The sequence below is a fragment of the Orussus abietinus genome, unplaced genomic scaffold (genome assembly GCF_000612105.2).
Source record: "Orussus abietinus isolate OABI.00-Male unplaced genomic scaffold, Oabi_2.0 scaffold38, whole genome shotgun sequence".
NCBI classification, from domain to species: Eukaryota; Metazoa; Arthropoda; class Insecta; order Hymenoptera; family Orussidae; genus Orussus; species Orussus abietinus.
The window spans coordinates 818,036-840,538 of NW_019395221.1; the positions used below are offsets into that span (position 1 = coordinate 818,036).

Below are 22,503 nucleotides of genomic sequence, written 5' to 3' on the forward strand. Positions count from 1 at the left end.
GGCCGAACTCTATGCACTTTTTACAGAGTATGCGACAATCAATATTCGTGACATTTACGCGCCTCAACGTCGCGTAAGCGGAAAGAGAGAGGGACGATGCAAAAAAGCGAAAGGAAGAGTGTCAACATCTCCCTCACGTATCTACGAAGCGACGGATTCGCTTGTAAATTCGACATTGGAAACAAAGTAATTATATTATCCATAACACTGGCTGACATTGTGACAAAACCAAAACACTCCATTCCGTAATGGAATCTTCGAAAGATATTACAAGTTGACAAGATGAACTGTATCCCAAGACACAACGATGAGCAAATTTTAATTACATTATCATTCGCTTTAATTAAATCGTTGATTATTTGAGCACTTGCAGTGGGATAATTAGATAAGAGCACCATTATACTTATGTCGTGTGAAAAATAAGAATATATCCCTTTGACTACATTAATTTCAAATGAAATTAAATAAAAATATCAGAAAATTAAAGTTTAATTTTTAACATTAAACGTCCGTTATTAATTTAAAATGTAACGCGTGTAAATCTTATTCCACTGCACATGGGTTTTAGATTTCTACTTTCTGAATTTGAAAATAGAAAATAGGAAATTGCCCGTGATATCCCAGGTACCCAGATATAGTATAAGAGAGAAAGAGGGAGAGTGTGAGAGATATAGGGAGAGATTCACTGTCAAAGAGATAGAGATATCAACAGAGAGAGAGAAAGGGAATGTCAAGGTCTTTCCAACCGCTCCTGCGACAGGTCAGGAACGTTTGTAATTTGACGTCAGAAGCAGGTTGATTGCTTTGCCCGTAATACAGGACCCGTATGTCCAGAACATAACAAGGAGCTGCTTATTGATACCAAGTCTACCAGGTCTGATATATCAGCCCTAAACATAGGATAAACTTTGACGACAGGTTACCTCGAATGAGTTTGAAGGCAAGTTGTAATTTTACGCACATCTCAATAAGAAAGTCCTTTTTTCTTGCGTCCGCTTAACCCAATTAATATATTAATCACCTACGACAACTTATCTTCTCGGTATTTCTAATAAAGATTTCATAAACGATAAGGACTATTATATGTCGGAGATTTATATTCTATACTAAATAATTTGTACGATAGGACAGGAAAAATAATACAGCATGCTGGCGTCCTATTACGAGAAGATAAACGATGAGACCGGGCCCATAATGTATGAAATTCAAAATAAATTCAGCATAGCGCAACCTTCTACCGTGAAATAGATCCACTATAAATGAATGAATGTTAAATTATTTTTTTATTAATATCGAATGATTGCCTCACCGAGCGTTCACCCAAGCGCTATTTTATTCAAACTGACTAGTCGTTAGCAGCAATCGCATCGATATTGAGGCAATACTACCTTTCATCCATTGATAATTTAGTACCGCAATTAGCGTAACTTCTAGCTCAGCAAGATTCTAACGATTATATTTCGAGAACATAGGGCACATCCACAAGTGAAAGAAAAAACAAAATTGTTGTAGGCTATCAGCTCCAACACGCACCTCCAAAGAATACAAAACGGGCAAAGCAAGAAAAGCAAATCGTATTAACGAGTAAGAGAGAATAAAATAGAAAGGCAACACGTTTCACAGGGTTGAAATCACGAGCCTTTGATCGGTAGCGTTTCCTGCGAAACTCGACAGAATCCACACAGGGGCTCTCCGGTCCAATAGGGAACGAAGAAACGATCCCAATACGGAGGGGCACAATTTGTTAAGACATTACGGTGCGAAAAAAGAAATACATCGGCTCGGACGAAAAAGAGGAAAAAGACGAGAAAGAGGAAAGGAAAACTTACTCTCGAGTTAGGCTTGAGTACGGGGGTCTGAAGCACCTCTAATTAGCAAGACCTCTTGCTAGCTGGTCTGACTGGGCTGGCTGGCTGCGGCCGCTAATTAATCATAACTCACTTAAATACGTCACTTCACTCGTAATGGTACCAATGACACCACGAGAAGCGCGCTTCGAGTGTTTCCGTCCCTTGGCCGGACTTGCCATCATTGGCCTCGCAACTTCCGGCCAGCCGATCAGCTGGCCGGCTGCTTAGAAGAAGAGTCGGGACGCTAGACCTCCGAACGCGCCGATGACAAAGACACGGTCGTCTATCGCCTCGCAAACGACAACGAGACGCGGCCTCGAAAGAATGCCTCGGCTCCAAAAAGATGCTTCCTCGACCTCGAGGCAGCAAGTGCTGCTTTGGACGTCGATTAGAATTTTCGAACCAATCCTAGCTCACCCTGGATCACCTTTCCCTGAAAGGCGATCACTTCTGAAAAACGAGAAAATTATTTGCACCGGTAATTACAGTAAACTAGGAAGCCGTGGCTGCGACAAATTATGTCGCGTTTTTCGCGTGTATTTTCTGGAAAAGCACATGTAGAAGGAATACCGGTGTAAGAATTAAACAGAGCGGAGTTCTAATTTTTTTTTCATAATTTTCCAAATAATCGTGACTTATAGAGACGGCATTGTCAGACCATCACTAATAATTACTAATAGTCAGTGTGGTATTCAGTTTGTGATATATTGTCACGTGTTCGCCCCACTTCCTTGAAGCATCCTGTAATTACGGTTCAGGTTCATTAGTTCACAAATAATTCTCTTCCGTCGATTGATTTTCGAATGGTCGAGAATAGGTGTTTTGCCTGCAGGTGGCTCTTTTAATGTCTTTCACCTGATAAATGTTATATAAGAAGTATGAAATTGAGGTCACGCAGTTGTACGTTTGTCGACATAATGTTTAACATACTTCTAGGGGTTTATGCCGTAATTCCGGTAAATTGCTTGGATGTATGTTGAATCGATACGCGTATTGTATTTATATATACTGATAAGGAATAAATAAACGTTTTGAAATTGTTTGGATTTAGAAATTCATTCATGTGTTTACTGGTATTAAAATATCCATTGCGTTCTCGTTCAAAATTAAACGTCATGTTCTGTATACTTATAGCATCGATCCTGTTGTACAGTTACTTTTCCTGTGCTCAGCGGTTACTGCAGGTCACTATGCCGGTTGGTCTTTTTTTTTTCAATATTAAGTACTAGGTAAGCAGTTAAAAAGAGTTATTGAAACCAAGGTCGAGAATACTGACGGAAAAATGTAGAGATCGATATTCGGCTTGTCATTCTAAGATCCAGGAGTCACAGAAATCCCAAGAGTAGCGACTATAACCACCAGCACTTGTGGTAGGTACCACTTCCACGCGTTCCACTATAGTAAATTGCACCATAATCACAATATGATATGAACCCATTAAGCACGATATTCCTCGACGTGGACAATTCTTCCTAGATAAGAAATGATTCTTTGATTCCCACACGTCGATGATTCTAGATACTCTCAATAATTTCGTTTATTTGCTCATACATTCAATCCCGAGAGCCTTCGACTACCCCACCGCCTATTTCGTCAAATAGCCCGCAAAAAATGGCATGTGCTAAGTGTCCATGGCGGGTCTCGATAAAAGCAGCATATGAAAACGAAATAAATAGGATAAATTGCATATTCCTTATGATTACGTGTCAATTGAATAATGAATCAACCACCGATCATCACCCCTCGAACAAGTCTGATGATTACCCTGTTCAAAATAACAGGGTGATGTTTCATAATTGCACATGCTTAGCGAGTACCGTACCGAATAACCTCACGGATATATTTTGCGTAATTTCGCCGTGGGAAGTTTGTGCGTGTCAAGTTAGTAATGAGTCACCGACCAACGGGCGATACCACAATATTCGTACTATTAACACATGGTATTCCGATATTCTTCCCTTCCTTCGCTTCAATTGGCGACTGCTGTATCCCCATGGAATTAAAAGATTTTCTAGTATACATCCATCAATAGACAAGTTTCCTACAAGGGAAATCAATCTACTCTTCTTTTACCTCTCAGACAAACAATATCGATTCCATACCCTGCAGTTGCATCCTACAGAAAAATACAGTATTCCAGTGAAACAATATTTGGAAACAAATATTAGCACATCACAAATGACAAGAAATTCTGATACTTGACAATTGTAAAGGATCCAAGAATGATCCGGAGTTTCTTTATCATCTTATTTCAAACGCACATTTTCAAAAGAATTCAAATCTAAATTCCAGCGTTTACGACGCATTCACAACGTTCAGATAGGGTATACATGAACTGATCGAAATTTAACAGAAAACCCTAGCGCATAATTGCAGCAGTTATTTCCGAGTACCCAGTTGGAGGCGGAAACCCTACCGGTGACATAGCCCCCTCGCGATAATTATTCTCGCCAATATTGTCGCCCCTCTAAGTGCACGCACAGACCGGACGGAGAGTTTCGATCACATCAAGCCACCCCGTGGATAAATTCTGCTTAATTCTGCCGCACGAATTTATTTCGTGATCGATCCGATGCTTAGATGTATTTATAGCCCGTGCACGTCGCCGCGAAATGCTTGGGACATGAGAGAAAGAGGAAGAAAACGGTAGGGAGGGGAAGAGAGAATCCCTCCAATCAGAGAATGACAGGGGGAGTGACGAAAGGAAGGTGGAGGAACAGAGGAAGCGAACGGGGAAAGGAAGAAAGAGATCCTCGTAGTTCCTCTTAATTCCGTAGTTTCCCGTAGACGTACTTTGAGCACGGGGTGTGCGCAGAGGTGCCCAACCGAAACACACGTAACCCGCTCCTGTTGCCAGTGCCGTGCCGCTAGTATCGACCGAGAGGTGCCGACCGCCCTTCTCTCCTGCCCCTGCGTTCGTTTCGCCGTTTGCGTCCAGGCTGCATAAGTTTAGTCCCTTCGCCGAAAGCCCCGACTTTCGACCCTCCCCAAAACTCTGACTGCTCTCTGCGTTCCACCAGTCCACCATTCCACGTGCCGGTTGATTTTACCCAGGGTCAATCCACCCTTATGATTTGATTTCAGAAAGGAACCTTACGCGGACACAGAAAGATCAGACGTTGAAAAAATCGTCGTTGACGAGTGGATGTTAACGAAGAATTTGATGCAAATTTTACACATCTCAATGCTTCGTTAGAAAAAAAAAAAAGATCGACAACGCGTTAAAATTTATACGAAATAATTAATTAAAACCCGTCTGATGATTTGAACTCGATTATATAAGAAAGTCCAATTGATATTGCGCATCGAGAACGTAATTACTTTACCAGAGAGATTCCTGATTGTTTGCAACTCCGAGATTTCGGGAATTGAGAAAAGTAATTCGGGTGCCTCGATGAAGGGACGATATTTTGAAAAATTGACTTAACGAAGATTAAGCAAATCCAATAGCGAACAGCAGCAAAGGTTATACTTCAAATGTAGCTAAGCTATATATCCTCGGTACTTAACAAATTCTAGCATTCCACGTGTAACCTGATTTTACTCAGGGTCAATTCATCCAAGGGTTACGGACTCGTGCAGAGCATTCTTAAAGTGCCACCCGCTGACCTGGAATCTCCTGATGATAAGTCTGGCTCTGAGAAATCTCGCAATAAGATAGCAAATCACAGGGCGATTTCAAGTGATTGGGAAAGGTCCTGAATATGTGGATGCAAACGACGTACTTCCGAATCCCCGACACACTCGACACGGCAGTCAGGATTGAAGGGCTATCGAAAGGATTCAGTCAATTTCAGCGATCTTGTGGAGTGAAATTCCCATTGCAAAATGTTCCAATTGAAACACTCCGACTACCGAGTCCACCGAGCTCGATGCGGCATTGTCCCCCCGTCGCAGTGGCTTTTTGCGCGTAAAACGGTCCAGTGAGATCCAATTTTTGGGAAGTTTTCCAAGGAGCGAGGAAATATGGCGCAAGGGTGCGAAGTCATACCGCTAGTGAGCCCAAATTCCAAATCGGGCGGTTCAACAAGCATACGTTATCGATGCAAGCTAGCTCGCGATTGGTCCATTCCGTGAGAACATCGACGGAAGAAAGAAGGAACGAGGAGAGATTTGGCTCGCGAAGGAGAACCGTCGCCGCGCTGTCTGGTCGGAGCTGGACCTCCTCTACTAACGGAACAGGGAGATAATTTTTGGCCGACTTTTGCGAAACCATCTTACTGCCAAGATCCTTCGCCCGAACCCCTAGGACGACCGCCATCTCCTTGGAAAATGCTAACTACGGTCGTCTTCTTCTCGAAAACCTTGGTGAGTCTGTTCCATATACGAGAAGAGCTCGATAAAAAAGAAAAATTAAAAAGCGTAACACGCTTCAGCTGAAAAAGACTCTAACCGTGCCCCCATCCATTTCTTCCGCAAAATGGTTTAATTCGTCAAAAAGAAATTCGTGTTTAAATGACTATCTTAGGGGGTATTAAGCCATTTCGTTTTCAGAATATTCATTTTGAGACGTCCGAGTCCATTTTCGAAATAAGAGATTCATATTGAAACAAATGGATTCTAGACTGCGGCGGGTAAACACGGTTAGGAGCGTCTAGAGGCGGTCTGAAACAAGTAGGTTAATTTTGGAGATAAGCGACTTCATTCGAGGAAACCGGATATACGTTAAAGCGGAAAGGATTAATTTTGAAACGAGAAAATTAATTTTGATGCCACTCGGGATTCCCAAGTACGCCTAAGGGTAGATGGCGCGCAAGCTTAGGAGTAAACAATAAAGTTTGTGAAATGTGAAGGGCTGGGAATGTGGCTTCGTGTCGGCTAGTTCGTCTCGGTGCTTCTTTATGGCCGGGACGTAATGAATTCTTAAAAAGTATTCCACTTGCCAATATCATTTACTGAAATTAAGACATAGTCACAGTGAGTTAATTGAAATAGTGATACGGCTGCGATCTTTAACGATGCTTTGAACAAAAGTACACGATACTTCCAATTTGTACTTGACCATAAAACTCCCAAGATCCATGTCCTGGTTTTGAAAACTCGATTTTTGAATATTATTGGCGAATTATAATACCCGAGAGATATTTAAAAAATCATTAAAACCATGAATTTCCTTGACAGGAACGATGACAATGATAAACATATAGTGAATGCAAACGATAACTACGAAATGTGATTGCATGTCTGCGTTCGTTCACTCCGTCATTTTATTCTAACACCTTAACACAAACTCAATTACCTTTTTCAACGTTATCTGTCATGATAAGAATAAGATTTTTCCCCTATGCAGCATTTATCTGCGTGTAAGAAAAGAAGAATGAAAAACAATATATCGAAAAGAAAGAAAGAGTTTTGTTAAGTCCACAAATACGTAAAGGTACTTAAACATCCATGTTCGAGAGATCTTCTATAATAAAATAAAAAATCATAATAAAATAAAACTACGTAATGCTTATAAAGGTGTACTATCTACTCATTGTCTACACAATTTCTGGACTAACGTGCAGAGTAATTATTAAGATTATTAATTCTTGTTAGAAAAACTACGCCGTTGTCGCGTTCTCCCCGTAATTTCAAATTTTTGTCAAACAGAAAGTTTTTGTAACAATTCCACTGTTAACAATTTAACTTTTGAAATTTAAACACGAATATCTGTGGTTAAATAATTTCTCTAATGCTTCTTCCTGTGCACATGATTAAAACCGACCAATATATATATGCTCCTCAAACTACTATGAATAATATAACATGTCTTAATTCAGCCTATAAAAATCAGAAATCTACCCACAACTCGCCAGTCTCAAATCTACCCCCGAATGTTCTACGCCGCAGCTAGCTTCAGAGCGGTCTCGCGGTAGCATCGCCCTTTCGACGGCAGCGCTACATCCGCGTCTACGTCACCGGGCAAGAATGGAGCTTCAAATTAAATTTTCAACTCTAGCCTCCCCTTCGTCCTAGCCAACCGACCAATTACACAAAAATCAATATTTCACCGATTAACCAGAAAATCCACACGCATAGCCTTTCGGTATATAATAAATTACCGTTTCTGAGCGAGTCAATTTTTCTGCCACGACCGGTAAATCGAAATTCCGGGGATTCAGCTAGACCTAGGTCTACCCGTGCGAGACGACAACTGCGATATGAAATCAAATCGATCTGGTATACCGGGTCTTCGACGATGCACATCGGATCCAGGTTGTCCGCGAGCACCCGAGGGCCGTTTCCGCCGTCCCTTAAGAGGGTCGCCGAAGCGACGGGTGCGCGTCGGACCGAAGACGCTCGGTGTCAACTACCCGGAAGAATGCGCGACGTGGTCGTCTCGGCCACGACTCGTGGGGGCGTTCCCTAGCGAGTCGGTCGGCATGCCTTTTCGGGCATTCCGGCAGCGCGGAGAACCGGGCTCCGTCGACCTGCGAGAGCGCCCGAGCGCCCGACCCTTGCCGTCTTCGGGTCCGTCCGTCCGTGCTCGAGCGTCTCGACGGCGGCAGTTCCGGGTGGGCGGGAGAACAATACTTGGTCGGCTTTCCGGTTTAAAATCGATCCGATCGGCGGCGCGGCCGGGTACGGTGGCGGCTGCGGCCCCTTAAGCTCGCCCACGGCGCTCGCCGCGCTCCCTCGGGCCCGTCCGGAAGCAGAGAGTTCCCAGGACCGGCGAGGCGGTCCTCCGGACGCGGAGGGCTGATCTCGAACTTCCGGTTGACCGGGAGCGACGAGGCGAAGGGGGCGATGACGCGTCGCGACGACCCAAGACGACGGTACCGGCCCCGGATCGAATTCCGTTCTACTCCGTTCACGTCGACCAGCGACGCCAGACTGCAAACTCGGCCCAGCGGGGGCCGGTCGCCCTTCCGCGCCTGCGCCGGCCCCCTCCCCCGCTCGCACCACAGCGAGGGGGTGGCGCGCGACGTGACGCCCCACGTTCAGCCGCCGGGTTATGTCACGCCGAGTGAAGGCCTCCTGGGCACGGTCGAGAGACGGTCCGCAGGACCGACCCGACCAGCCCGCCCTAGGGAGGGGGTCGAGCGCGAACTTTGAATTCGCCCATTCATGGATCTCCGATTAACGGCTGGCTCGTTCATGGGAATCGATGAGTGGGAGCCTCCGGTCAATGTAAATCTGAATACCATTGTAGAAGGGGCGTTTACTTTTCTTTTTCGAAGATTATATTTTAATAACGTCATATTTGAGATTCTGTAACGGTCGCGTCAGTTAATATAGACGTCAGAGACGGATGAGCACGAAAGCTATGCGAACCGGATATTTCAAACGGGTACCCTAAGACCCCCTTGGACGACCGAGTTCGAGACTTTCGCCACTTTAAAGGGTACTTTATAGTTCCTACGATCCGCACTCGGGTTTCGCGTCTCTGCTTTCCAACCACTCTTACGTGCATTGCCAACGGATACTTGGCTATCGCTTTCCACGAGACAAGGAATACACTCACTGACGATCACTACGAAATATCAATTGTCCAGTTCGCATTATTAAATGTCAGACATATTTCAAGTTGAAGGTGTCAAGTTACTCTTGATCTTTTGAAGTATAAGGACTCGAGGGTGTCCTGGGCGGAAAGTTTTCGAAAGCTTTCTATGGAAGGGCGGCAAGTTGCTGGAAATTCTGATAGGCATTTTGAAGAAATGGCTCACTGCCAAGGGAAGGAACCCTGAACGGTAATAGACGAGATTTGACGAGACTCAAGGAAACCCCTCGGATTTTGTTGGAGCCCCTCGAGGGTCCCTCGAGAGTAAAAAAGCTTTTCAAAACATGACATCGAAATAGGCAATATTTGTTTGACGACCATATAGAATACTTTAATGCCAACGGTGACGACTATTTATTAAAACCCAACTAATTTACGAACATGCATTAGAATGTCTACCTTATAGATTAACGTCATAGAAGAGATATCCTGCTAATAGTCATAACATTGTAAGGCATTTTTTTAATGTACAGAAGAAGGCAGTAAATGAAAATTATATTTCTCGGGTGAACAATGAATCTATGGTTTAGTTCATTCGGTTAACTGCGCTGACCTCGTTCTCATTTAATTACAAAGTCCGATCAGTAACGGGAATGCTTGTGATTAACAACGCCGTTTGAGCAGTATTTCGGGTGCAGTTCAACCGACACTGCAATACACCATTAGGAGTCAAGTTCACGTTGCTCGTCAAAGCAATTATTAAATCTATCGATTAAATGTCTCTGGCAATGCAAACGATTAATTGGGAAGTCTCGAACACGTGCATGAAGAACGAGATTCTAGTCAGTCTTAAGATGAATTCGAAAATCCATAAAATCATGGGGAACAAATTCAATGAATTTTATAACATTTTAGATAATTTATCTACTCAGAAGAATAATGTAAAATAAACAAGTGATTACAAAAAGAATCAAAAGAAGACTCGGAACACTATAGAACTTAATCTCTTAATATACAATCGACACTAATTTTTTAATTTGCAAGATGCAAGCTCTATAAGCGTAACATTAATTTATAAATGAATACACCATTGTAACGATAGATAAAGGTTTAAAAAGATCTGACTGTTAATGTGCAATCTTATCCGACTCACCTTATCCGAGCTTTTTCTACGTACCTATTGTAGTCCACGTGTTTGCATCGTACTAACCACCTTTCTTCAAATAACTCAAGTCCACATACCTGAAGTGTGCTTATTGCAAATGTAACAGCAAGTCAATGGATATTTCTTAGAATTTTTCTAGAGCTCGGCACTCCTTCCGATCCCGTGGGACCGAGGAAGAATAATTCAAGGAAAACGGGGAATTGATTGAAAGACCGTCCTTCGCCATAAGAGATGCACGTGCCGTGAAGTTTTCTTCCCAAGCCAGAAAAATCAAATCTGCTTCAAGTGGTCCTGTAAGAGATAATAATATCCATAATCGTATGAATCTATCCGAAGCAAGATATTTCTTCATCAATTTTGATTCAACAAATTACTATGTAAATAAATGCACCGAGTTACGCCAGGACTTCTATCTGATAAGACCATGTTTTACTTTTAACAGCTACTATGGTACTATCATAACTTAGTTCATATACGTATTCGAAATACCATTAGGAAAAACTAATTTACCCTCCGTGCGCCCCAGCGCTTCTTTTTACGGTGAAGAATAAATTAAATCTAAAAAGAATCCAGGGATGATCTAACTCTAATTGAAATTCACAATAATTATAAGGTCATGTGTTTATTATTTGGTCGCACAATGGTGTGAAACATGAAGAGTATCAAGCAGGCTTTAAGCTTAAGGTGACCTTGCTTGACACGGGTTCGTTATACCGAAAACGATTCATAGAAGCCACACGTAACACGGCGCAAAGCTAATGCAAATCGCATTTGCCGGCTAACGCGAGGATAGCTGTAGGTGCATCTGCGCCTACGGGCATGCACACGCATGCTGGCAAACGCATTCGCGCACTCGCGTGCGTGGCACGAGCGGCTCAGCTGCCGAGTAAAACTCTTTTCATCCAGTTTCCTGTGGTGGTAATCCCATATTCAGTCCTTTGACCGAAGCCTCTTCGCGACGGACTGCAGCGCGACGACTGCAGATTCACGCGTCGTCGCAACACCGATATCGTATGCATCGCTGCTTTCCTATTTGCATAACGCTCCTGCCCTGCAGATCGGCCGAATGTGATGAAAATTATTATAAGCACTAGCACGACGTGCGCAGTCGCTACAATAGCACAGTGACAGATTAAAGGAACCCCGCAGATCATCGATACTGCGTAAAAAGAGTTCCGGGATACAGGAACAGAAAGAAAGAAATTTTCGTTAAATTTTAAATCCACTTGGTGGTAAAACTGATCCGTGCAGCTTTTGTCTAAATCTTAACAAGATATTTTGTCCTCACGATCCTTGATTACCGAATTACTTCGATCAAGTTGCTTCATGCTCCAGTGCACGTGCTTATATATCATTTCACTCGCGATTCATCGCAGAGGCGGAAGTAAAGTATTGGATAAATAAGGAATCTGATTTCCAATTTAATACGCCAGAAAACCTCTGCGAGGAGCAACGTGGCCAGACCTGCTTTGATTTATCCATTTTGTCTCCGAATTTATTGAACTACGGATAAATTAAATTTGCAATTCAAGATTAGTACGGCTTCAAGAAATTTACCAATATTTCCCGCATTGCCGTATCCAAAATGCGATGTTGCTTTGCCAATGCGCACTTCGGTGACAGGTGTCAATTACGCAACAATATTCAAATGATCTACATACGCCGATTACGTAGTTAAAACACGTTTGTTGCCTATACACGGTATTCTACGACGATGTCAGAACGATTACTTGACTCATATATAACTCATTCTTTCTTTGTTACCTCACGAGAGAATAGTTTCACACCCTTTGTGTCAGATTCATGGCTTTTTATGCATTAACAATACGGTAACTTTTATAGGCAAAACTCAAAACGATGATTATAATCTATTTTTTACCATGCTCCCTTAAATAACGTTACGGAATTACGTCAGTAATCAGTCACGCACTCGACCGATCTTTTGGAATAAGACTGCATTTGGCGAAAAATATCTCTCACCCTGGTAAGGGTCGGAACTCCTTCGATATCGACGAAAGTAATAAACGCTAGAGAAAGGTAAAAAAGAATGAGAAGAAGGTAATAAGAAAAAACGATTCTACCAATCGACGGTCAGAGATTGAGTATTTCGAGAGAAATGCTCTCTGAAACCAAGGAGCTCTGGTTAAACGGGAACTTGTGAACGATTCACGGGGGAAATTACTTTACACCATGAAATGTAATAAAACTTTTTTTTCGCACCTATAATGAAAAAATTTCACCCTATACTGCTAAATTTTACTATTTCTTCTTTTAATCATTAGAGAGTTCCATTTTTCATTTTATCGATGATCATTTTTTTTTAAATACTAGAGAACTAATTAAATGTATTGACGTAACTATCTTCTACAAATTCCATAAATGTTTCACAAATATTAAGGCGCTGGTTTTTTAGAAATTATGCAAAATAGAGCAACGCTCCAACTTATTATGGAATGCATTCGCCTTTCTTTTAAATAACAGAGCTATACCTCTATGTCGTAACCAAACGCCGGTGATATAACTGACGATTAAACTAAGTATTGATTACCTGCGTATCAGATTGATTGAAATACATGTTGTAATAATAAAATTATATGAGACCGATGATATTGAGATGTTACCGTTTATCATCATATTTGTTTTATAGTCTTGATGTTTTCACCGTACATATACTTGACAAATCACTTCTTCATAAAGATTTGTTTCGTAACTTAAAGATATGGCACAGAGAAATTTCAGTAATTGATTAAAATGCTCCAAATATGAATTTTTGCACCAAATATGAATTAAGGTTGATTTACACACGTCCGATCCGATTCGTATCAGTATTGTACACCGAAGGACAGAAATGTCTCCCTTGTAGATATGGAACCGCCAGTGTAAACAGAGAAGGCATTCATGTTCGCCACTATACAGTACGGATACGGAACGGATACGAATGGAATATGGGTAATTCGACCTTAACAAGGAACTTATTTAATCGAATGAGACATTTTGCTATCCAAATAACACATATTACTCCACTTACATTACATATTTAATAGTTTTTATAACATATTAAGATGTCATAAATGAAATGTTATCGTACAAGCGAAATTGCAGAAAATCAATAAATTCAGTTCTATCAAAGCACAGATATTTCCACAAAAAGTACGAACACCGGATTGGAATGGTTTCGAATTTAACACAACACACTTAATCCAATTGAAAGAAACCCTTTCATGGCCAAGCTTTTCTTTTTCTGCAAGGATTTTACATGATTGTAAAAGTCACGGGTACCAGTATCGATAACACAATACATGCAGTGGTAACGGAAAAAGTTTGTGTCAACTGATCAAAAATATGAACGATTTTATATGAATATCAATAAAAAATGTACAATTAAATTACCTCACGATTCGGAGCATCCTCATGAAATCAAGAATTTCTTGTCATTTACTTTTGCATCTTTGAAGATTTTCTTTAACAAAATTTGATAAGGTAATAAATTCTTTTAACGACTAACGAATAGATTCAGCTACACCGGTTGCGGTACGACGATTAACTGAAGGCGACAAGAAATAGATGCGCAAGTTGCCGAAAATAACTTGGACCGACAAAGATACATCCGGGAATTACATGAGGGCACCGGCCTCGCAAATACGGTCCTGCTGAACGTCTTCGTAGAATTCACAAGCCCCATAGTTCGACTCCGTCGAACAAAAACTCCAGTAGGTTCCAGCGATACAATTCAAATCGGAAAACTTCGAGCGTCACGTTCCTTCCCTTTTCTGTTGAATAGACTTGTATCGAACCAATTGAAAGGACGAAACTGGATTTCCCTTGCAAGCGTTACGGGAGGATGTCAAACGGACATATATTCTTCCACATCAGGAACATTTTTCCACTGAATTGAGGAGAAGAAGAAGGTGTAAGAACGTACACTGAAGGACATGTATGCCTTCTCGGCAAATTTGGCACCGCCAGTGTAAGAAGAGAAGACATTCATGTCCGCCACTGTGCATTCTCGGAGAAAAACTGTACTGAAATATATACTTCTAGGAATTTGTTAATATAGGTGCAAAAATGTGAAGAGGGAAACAAGTGAAATCGATATGTCACACCGTAACAATTAAGTGACCGAAAGCAAATTATTACATATGTAAAATCTCAATTTAGGTAATTTCTCATAAATAGCTAACATTTCTAAAGAATCTCAAGAGCATCCCAAAGGAGTCTAAATCATAATTCACGGAACAAATATAGCTGACGAATCATTCTAAATTCGCAGTTCCAGTTTACAAAATCTTTTAGTATCGATCGAAAATAACACTACACGTGTTTCCAAAAATCTTTAATAGCTTCTAAATGCTTGTTAATAAAAAGAGATATCATAGTTAGAATTATAGACAATATCATAGGTTCCTTGTCTGCATAACAAGTATTACTCAACATTTATTAGGATTGGCACAGTCAATCCTAATAACAAATGTAAAAGAAGTTACTTTAGACTCCGCTGTCCCCTAAGTTAGACAAAGTATTCATGTATTGGAAAGACTCTACCGCACAATTATAAATATATTATGACATAAACATTTTGTTACACGATATGTTCATTTCCAACTGGGAGTACAACCTCCGTTTGTTAATTGTTTCTACGCAACTTTTCTTTCATACCCGGGGTCAAAATCTCGATGACACCCCTTGCAACGAACCACTAAATTCCCCCTAACCGAACCCTTCCATATCACACCCTACGAGCCTGACAACGAGTAGGTACATTACAGTCGCACCAGTGTATATGCAATGAAAAGTGACGCGACTTCGTGGACGACATTTATCCCCCGTTGAAATCGAGTTATGTTCTCACGCGGCTCTTTCTGATAGAGAGGGATGTGGAAGAAAGGGTGTCTCGTTGCCGGCTCCCTCCCGTTCTTTACTCGTTCCCGTTGCGATTATTATTCATAAATATGGAGCCACGGATACGTACGGGCTACAAACAGCCTGCAAGGGTGGCCACGTATTTCAACCACAGTGTCGGTACAGTGAGCCAAACAAAACGTTAGGAGACAATGAAGCAAGACGCTTATCGAGCGACCGCCTTGTCGAGAGTTTTACTTTTTCAGCGCACGTATGGACGATAAGTGCGTTTACATTAAATTCTCTAAGAATATAATATTTTATACGATTACAAAATCAACGTTAACGTGCTGTAACAACACGCTGAATAAATTATTCAATAATTTATGTAAGAAATTATGAATTACATTTGTTGTATTTCTCATATTGCTTATGAATTGACCGAAAGCTAATTGCATAAGTCATGGTATTAAGTTACAGGAAACTCTATTTTCGTAAAAAAATTCATTTTTTTTTTACGTTACTCCTCCTCCGAGCGTTTGCAGCCTTTGAAATCTTCCATTCTTGGTAAAACACAAATACAACAGGAGGATCTATGCTGCAGGAATGAAATATACTTTTGAACTCGCCACAATACATTTCTTGTTATGCAAATATTCAGCCTGTTTCCTTTTGCGTCCAATGTTATAGTTGATTCAAAAAGATGATATCACTAGCTTAGATGAAATAACGAGAGAAATGCAGACTCGGGCACCGAAAACATTCTGATTTCGTTCGAGTTACTTCGACTTTACTGATTTTTCATTGCATTCATCGAGCTTTGCCAAAGCTCGCGATACAGTACGGTCGAACGAGCCGCGGATCTGATTGGAAAGTTTGAAAAGCCGTTCAGTCGAGCAAAACGCACACCGAACGTAGTTACGCGCGTGCTTCATTATTCCAGGAGGCAAACTTGCCGCTTACCAGCTCGAAATAATTACCTACCCTCTTCGGTCTAGCGGTAATGGATTGGTTCGGAAGTTATGCCGGATCGCACGCAACTAACAATTCGGGGGAATTTTTACCTCCCCCTTTTGAGCGGGCTCTTAGCCACCGATTGGACGTAAATTGAATACCGATTGAAGAGTTATCAAACGTATTTAGCAACCTTGCCCAACTGTCTACATTAATTTTGGAGAATTCCCGCAGCCTCGACGAAAAAAAAATTCATTGATTCGACGAATATCAAATCTGCATTTATCCTCTCCGAACGATCAATCATCATACTTTCCATTTCTCTGATTCCTCCATTAACTCCTGGCGATAGCTACGAACATACCTCTCCTAAAGCAGATACCTACATAATTATTTTGATCAATTGTCAATATTTACAAAGTCGGACACGTACTTCCCTATTTGAAAAGACATAAGCTTGTAAACTTTGTTTACCAGATTAATGAGTAAAAGAATCTAAACGCTACGTTTGCAATAATTGTTCTTTGAAGAAATAGTGATCCAATTTCGGAGACCGGGTTCCTAATCATTTTCCACACAGGGGGTGCATAAAGGCGCTACCGTTCAAATTTATTACACTAATCGTCTTGTTATCATCATCTTCCGGTCCTCTCAACCAAGGGTAAAAATTGATAGGATCGAGCGAAGATTCGAAGGCGTAAATCGATTGTAGGGCTCGTCGCGATGCTCGGAAGCCGAAGGACATCACGTAACCTTTGGGTCACGTTAATGTCAGAGCATGACGTCACCTGATTTATTAAATGCCAAGCCTATGACTCCAGTTGTATTACATTCTTGTAATTTCCGCACTACCTTGCGTCCACCTTGTTTCGCGTACCCTCACTTCCGCGAGGAAGACCAGATCGATAAGAACGCAGCTACGTGCAACAGCAAAATGAATTAAACGCACTTCCTATCATCACGTGCACATTGACAAGGTCTTTCTTGCAACAATTTATAGCGTACGTCTCTCTTCGAATCTTTATTTTTTCTTGTGACATGGGTATCATTTTCGGGCCACACGACAGATATTCATTCTGAAAATACACGACCACGTTTCTTCAAATGTATCGTACAAATGGAATAACAAAATGACTTTCTTTATGTCATTTCTTGTAATTAATTATCAGACACAGATCAAGTATAAACTTTCGGCATAAATTAATCAGTTAAAAATAAACGGAAAATCTCCTGCCCTTTGGTGCATTTTAAAAAGTTGAATAGTTCAGGTGGACCAACGTAACGAACTTTACGTGGTGTTTACTCTGCCTGATCAGCGCAATTAATTAACTCGACTCGACCAGATCCACCTAATGAGTTTAAGTCGACACGCATCGACCAATTGATCGTTCAACCGGCCCAGTGTCTCCCGTTCATTCAATCCTCTCCATCTCGCCATTTATTTATTTTTCGTTCTTACGAACACCCGGTACATATACCGCGAGTGCGGTTTATCGCAGGGATGTATTCCCAACGCGATACGGCTGGGTGGCCGATCGCTACGACTATCACGAACACCGCCGGCAAATGCTTCAACCTGGTGTGCACCTATCAGAGATTCTCATCCGTTGCTCTTCCAACTTTCCTTGAATATTAAAAATCACCTGTGCAACGCTATTTCATTGTCTGTTACCGACCATAACTTGAATATTTTTCATTCGAAGGTAGTTATTTATCTAATAACAGACCGTGCCGCTTGAATATAGTAACAAAAGTAAATGAGAAAATTATGAGGCCACTGGCTCCTTCAAAATGCTCTCTCATTGCACATTAGACATAAGCCTTCGATAGCTCAGTTGGTAGAGCGGTGGACTGTAGTGTACTGGGAAGATATCCATAGGTCGCTGGTTCAAATCCGGCTCGAAGGATACTTTTTTTTTTTTCCTATTCTCCATGTTCGTAAAAGCAGATTTAACCCTTAGCACTCGATTGTCCCCTCCAAGGGGACATTTTAAGTCTAGATGGGATGGCGCCGAAGGCAAAGGGCATCTTTAAGTGTATCTTTAAACGAGAATATATCGATGTAACTGCGTTTTAAAATGATTTGAATTTTATAATTGCAAATGGCAGATGAGAATGGACACGCTGAAGCGTGCCGAGACTACCTGTATATCATGTTTTCACTATTGGTGTAAATAAAGGTACATTATATTTCTATAATTCGTTCAAACGGTACATTTATACCCCCGCTCTGCATGAGTCAGTGAGTACAATAGAAGGGTGAATTCGCCCGCGTGTTGCGTGCTACATTATTAACCCCCTTCTGAAAGTAGCGCAGGAACCGGCGAGGTCTACGCTTCGTCGCCGCCATTATCAGAACATTAAAATTCGCGTGTAATACTCGCAATATTGATATGTCATTTGGATTATTATAATATAATCCGATATTTTTGAACGCGCAGGTATAACGTTTACGGAAAAAGTATACGTAGAAACGTTATCATTGCAACCAATTAATATAATCTAAAGTATTTCCTTTGTTTGACGAACGGTAGTAGACTGGAACGGCGTGACCTCTTACGATTTGTTTACATTCTTAGAAGTTCAAATTATAGAAATTGCCTGTCGCTTTCACCTCGTATACCCGGTCCGAAACACAATACATCGGTTAAGAGTACCGTTACTCCTGCAGAGGATTAAGTACACGAAAATGAACTACTAGTCAGAATACGAAAATGAGATCTTTGTTTCGTTAGAGTACAAATTTCTTAAAATCACGCTGACTACCGAGATATCCCTGTTCCAATATCTAGAACCGATATACGGTTGATCCAAATCTATGATAGCCCAAATCCTTGACACAAATCATGTTCCGCTACCACTTTACGCTCATAAGAGGTCGGAACACCTTAGCCAGAAAGGCTTCACCGATTTCCGATTGATCTACTTTCCAGCATCTATACGAACTTAAAGTGTTCCTGCAGATCGTGTGCACTGACACAAACATACACTTATATGTGCACATTTAAGCATGACTAACGTTAATTTCCAAATGGACCCTAATAAAACCGAATAATGTCGGAACTTCTACCCTAGTCGGCCATCTGGCCCCTCTGGTACCGAATCCGAAGAAGTTGGATATTCTCCAAGAATTGCGTGGTTAACTGCAAAATCCATATACGTGATATTCTTTCAGTTTTGTCGTTCGACCGCAAACATATGTATGCAACTACGAAAACAAATATTACGCCCGGTAAGAAATGCATGTGCACCGATTGAGGTGCCCTTTATGGACTTATGTAGAAGGCGGTTTCAATGTCGACATGGAGGTCTGATGAAGAATCAATAAAGCAATACTTAGATTCAAGTCGGCACACTCCTGCCGTTCGTGTGTTTGCGTACGTATACACCAGTGAGATAACGTGCGCACGAATGGTTTGCAGACATTTAACAAGTAGATAGCCCCATTCGTATGTGAATCGTGTGTACCGAAAACTCAGGATATATATGTATACTGAACTCGCATATTCGTGCATTTTCCTCCCTACGACTTAAGAGTAGTCGCAAACTCAAAAGTGACCTCGTGAATCATAAAGCTCGGCATTCTATGGGCCTTCTTACGATGTAGGAGGAAAGAAGACGTAATGAGACAGGCAAGAAGATAAGTGAGCCTCTGACATCGATAAACTACTTCGACCTCCTCGAGACAAGAACATACCGAGCATAAGATTGAGAAAAGGTCGAGAGGAAAAACATATTTTTGAATGTTAAAATACGTTTTATATAAGTAACCAAGTGATCAGATGAGATAGATGTTAAATGAGATCATAAAATAAGTTAAAAAAAAAATCAGTTCGACCGTGACAGGACTCGAACCTGCAATCTTCGGATCCGAAGTCCGACGCCTTATCCATTAGGCCACACGGTCTCTTGGAAGGATTTAGCCTACTTTCGTACTCAAACTACGTTTCGCAATAAAGAGTACTTTATTATCTTTTTTCATTAATATATGACATACGTCATAATACTCCTTTTTAGTGCTCATTATTACGATTGGTAATATAAAGCATGATAATCACCATAATACTTTAAGCACCATGTGATAAAGTAACGACCGCTCGGTCGGTAAAACAAACTACTCCAGACCAGTGGCGCTACGCATCATATATCGGTACTCAAGTGAAGTACAAATAATGAACCCGATGTCGTAAAAAATAACAAATTAAATATTTTTTATTTTTCGTAAACGATAATATGGTAATCAATAACGGCTTAACATAAAAAATAGATCATTACATTTACTATAAATATTTAGATTGCATTCAATAAAATTTTAACGAATTAATATGAATGTTGTACATTTTAGGAATAGAAGGACGTCATTTTTTCATCATTATAGGAAGCATTAATATGACCAATGAATTTTTGAGATCGATCCTTGAAAATGATTATGATTTAACTACATTTCCTTCCCGAATGTCGAAGCAAACGTCAAGAGGTAACCTCAATTCAATACAGTCAGAGTGAATATTTTTAATCATACAATCTATGTGGACTATGAAATAACTGTAAATTTCTTACCTTTTAACCAATCTGCAGGTGATAACGAGACATGTAATACTCACAATAGGTAATTTCAACAAATTACTAATGTGTAAAAGACGATACAATAATTTCACGAAAAACAATAACAACGACGTCCGACACTAAATACAGACGTTTTTAAAAAATTTAGAGCGCCAATAAGGATGCCTAACATAATAGTTAAGAATGGGACGGCAAGATGGAGCCACTATTGTGGGGCAACTTGTATTTAGGTAAAATACTAATTTTAAGTGTACGCCATCATTCATTCAAAAAATAAAATCGCTTCGCATTTTTTTTTTTGTAAATTTAAAGCATACGTGAAAGACTTTGTCTATGCTTATTTTACTTTTATTGAAACTATCGAATGAAATACAAAATATAATCTTCGAGTTGGTGCTTCAGCAACTCTACGTCAGATGGCAGCACTAGGTCAAACATTTGAAAATGATAATAGATTTCATGATAAAGTAGATTAGTGAATGTGCGGTCGTGGATATATCATTGATATAATGTAGGTAAAGAATTTCCTTTAATAATAACGTCAATTGCATTATTGTTAAGTAATTGTTATAGAAATCTAATACTGATAATATTTCTTGTAATGTTTCCGATGGATGTTCGATCTTCTAGAAAGCCATGTCTAATCAGTCAATAATTTCTCTTGAATTATATTGTATTAATAATTGTATGCATAATTAATTAACGCTGAATGAAGGTGTATATGGTTGATTTTTAAATATTAAGCGTGGTATATCTTGTGTTCATTGACTTTCGTGGAACGTATGCAAACCCAATTAATAAAATTGCATTATTCAATAATATGAATTTAAAGACCAGTTTTACATCTTTTGATGCTTCGAACAAAATACTACATTTTTGGCACGAAAATTAACTTTTGAAGAATACTGCAAATCTCACTTAAAAGCCTCATGTTTCGATTTCGATAAGTAATCTTGGTTCCCTTTGACATAGTACTAATAGATTCTAAATACACGCCATAACACAAACTTTACCCTACTATTAACTTTACGATGTGTTAATTTGGTATCCGTTTTCTCATTTCAAGTCCATTTCACTTTTTATAGAATAGGAATATACAAACGTACAATTATGAAAGTATTGACATTCAATTTTGATAATGAAAAAAAAATAGATAAATAATTGATCGAGTCCTAAATTCAACTGTGATGATAAGTAACATTTTAAAGCAATATTTTTCAAACGCTTGTAACCTTTGCAAAGCTAGGCGAACACCTCGAATCAAACTATTATTATAGTTGGTTATATTCGTAGACGAACTTGTATTTAGTGCCGGCAAACAAACGAAAGCCCAGCTTGTGCCATAAAACACGGGAAACGACCCCGAAACTTTAGGAGGGGTTGAAATTGGCCAGCTGTGCCCTCCACGATTGCATTACGTTCCCCACATAGGCGGTGGAAAAATCGAATGACGCTTAGGAGTTACCCTGCAAGGTGTTTCTCGGTCTTTCAGCTTTGGCGATTCGATCAATAGACATGTGGATTCATATGTATACACATGAACCTGTATATTAACTGAATTGCGTGTGATGATGGCTCGTAAATCAATCGCTTGGAAGAATCGTTCAGAGATGGGAAGTGAAATGCTGAAAATCAAGCCAAAAGAACGGACTAGTAATCGAATCAGTGGGCAACTCTAATTGTGGCACCATTGTTCGATAACAGGG

General features: G+C 40.4%; 1 protein-coding gene and 2 non-coding genes across 4 annotated transcripts in view; 1 reads left to right on the top strand and 2 right to left on the bottom strand.

The window, feature by feature from the left end:
• Nucleotides 1-8,652, bottom strand: part of LOC105703730 (ATP-binding cassette sub-family A member 5) — a 31,703-nt gene extending 23,051 nt beyond the window's left edge. For both annotated transcript variants that reach the window (XM_012432329.2, XM_012432338.2), the window contains exon 1: nucleotides 8,019-8,652. In XM_012432329.2, coding sequence (XP_012287752.1) covers nucleotides 8,019-8,039 — 21 coding nt within the window. In that variant the 5' untranslated portion in view covers nucleotides 8,040-8,652. The remainder of the gene's footprint in view (nucleotides 1-8,018) is intronic.
• A 9,399-nt stretch (nucleotides 8,653-18,051) lies between these two features.
• Trnay-gua lies at nucleotides 18,052-18,138 on the top strand. The gene is given in 2 exon segments: nucleotides 18,052-18,088; nucleotides 18,103-18,138. It is a non-coding gene; the product is annotated as a tRNA-Tyr (tRNA).
• Nucleotides 18,139-20,065: 1,927 nt separating this feature from the next.
• Nucleotides 20,066-20,138, bottom strand: Trnar-ucg. Its single transcript has one exon. It is a non-coding gene; the product is annotated as a tRNA-Arg (tRNA).
• Between the last annotated feature and the right edge of the window lie 2,365 nt (nucleotides 20,139-22,503).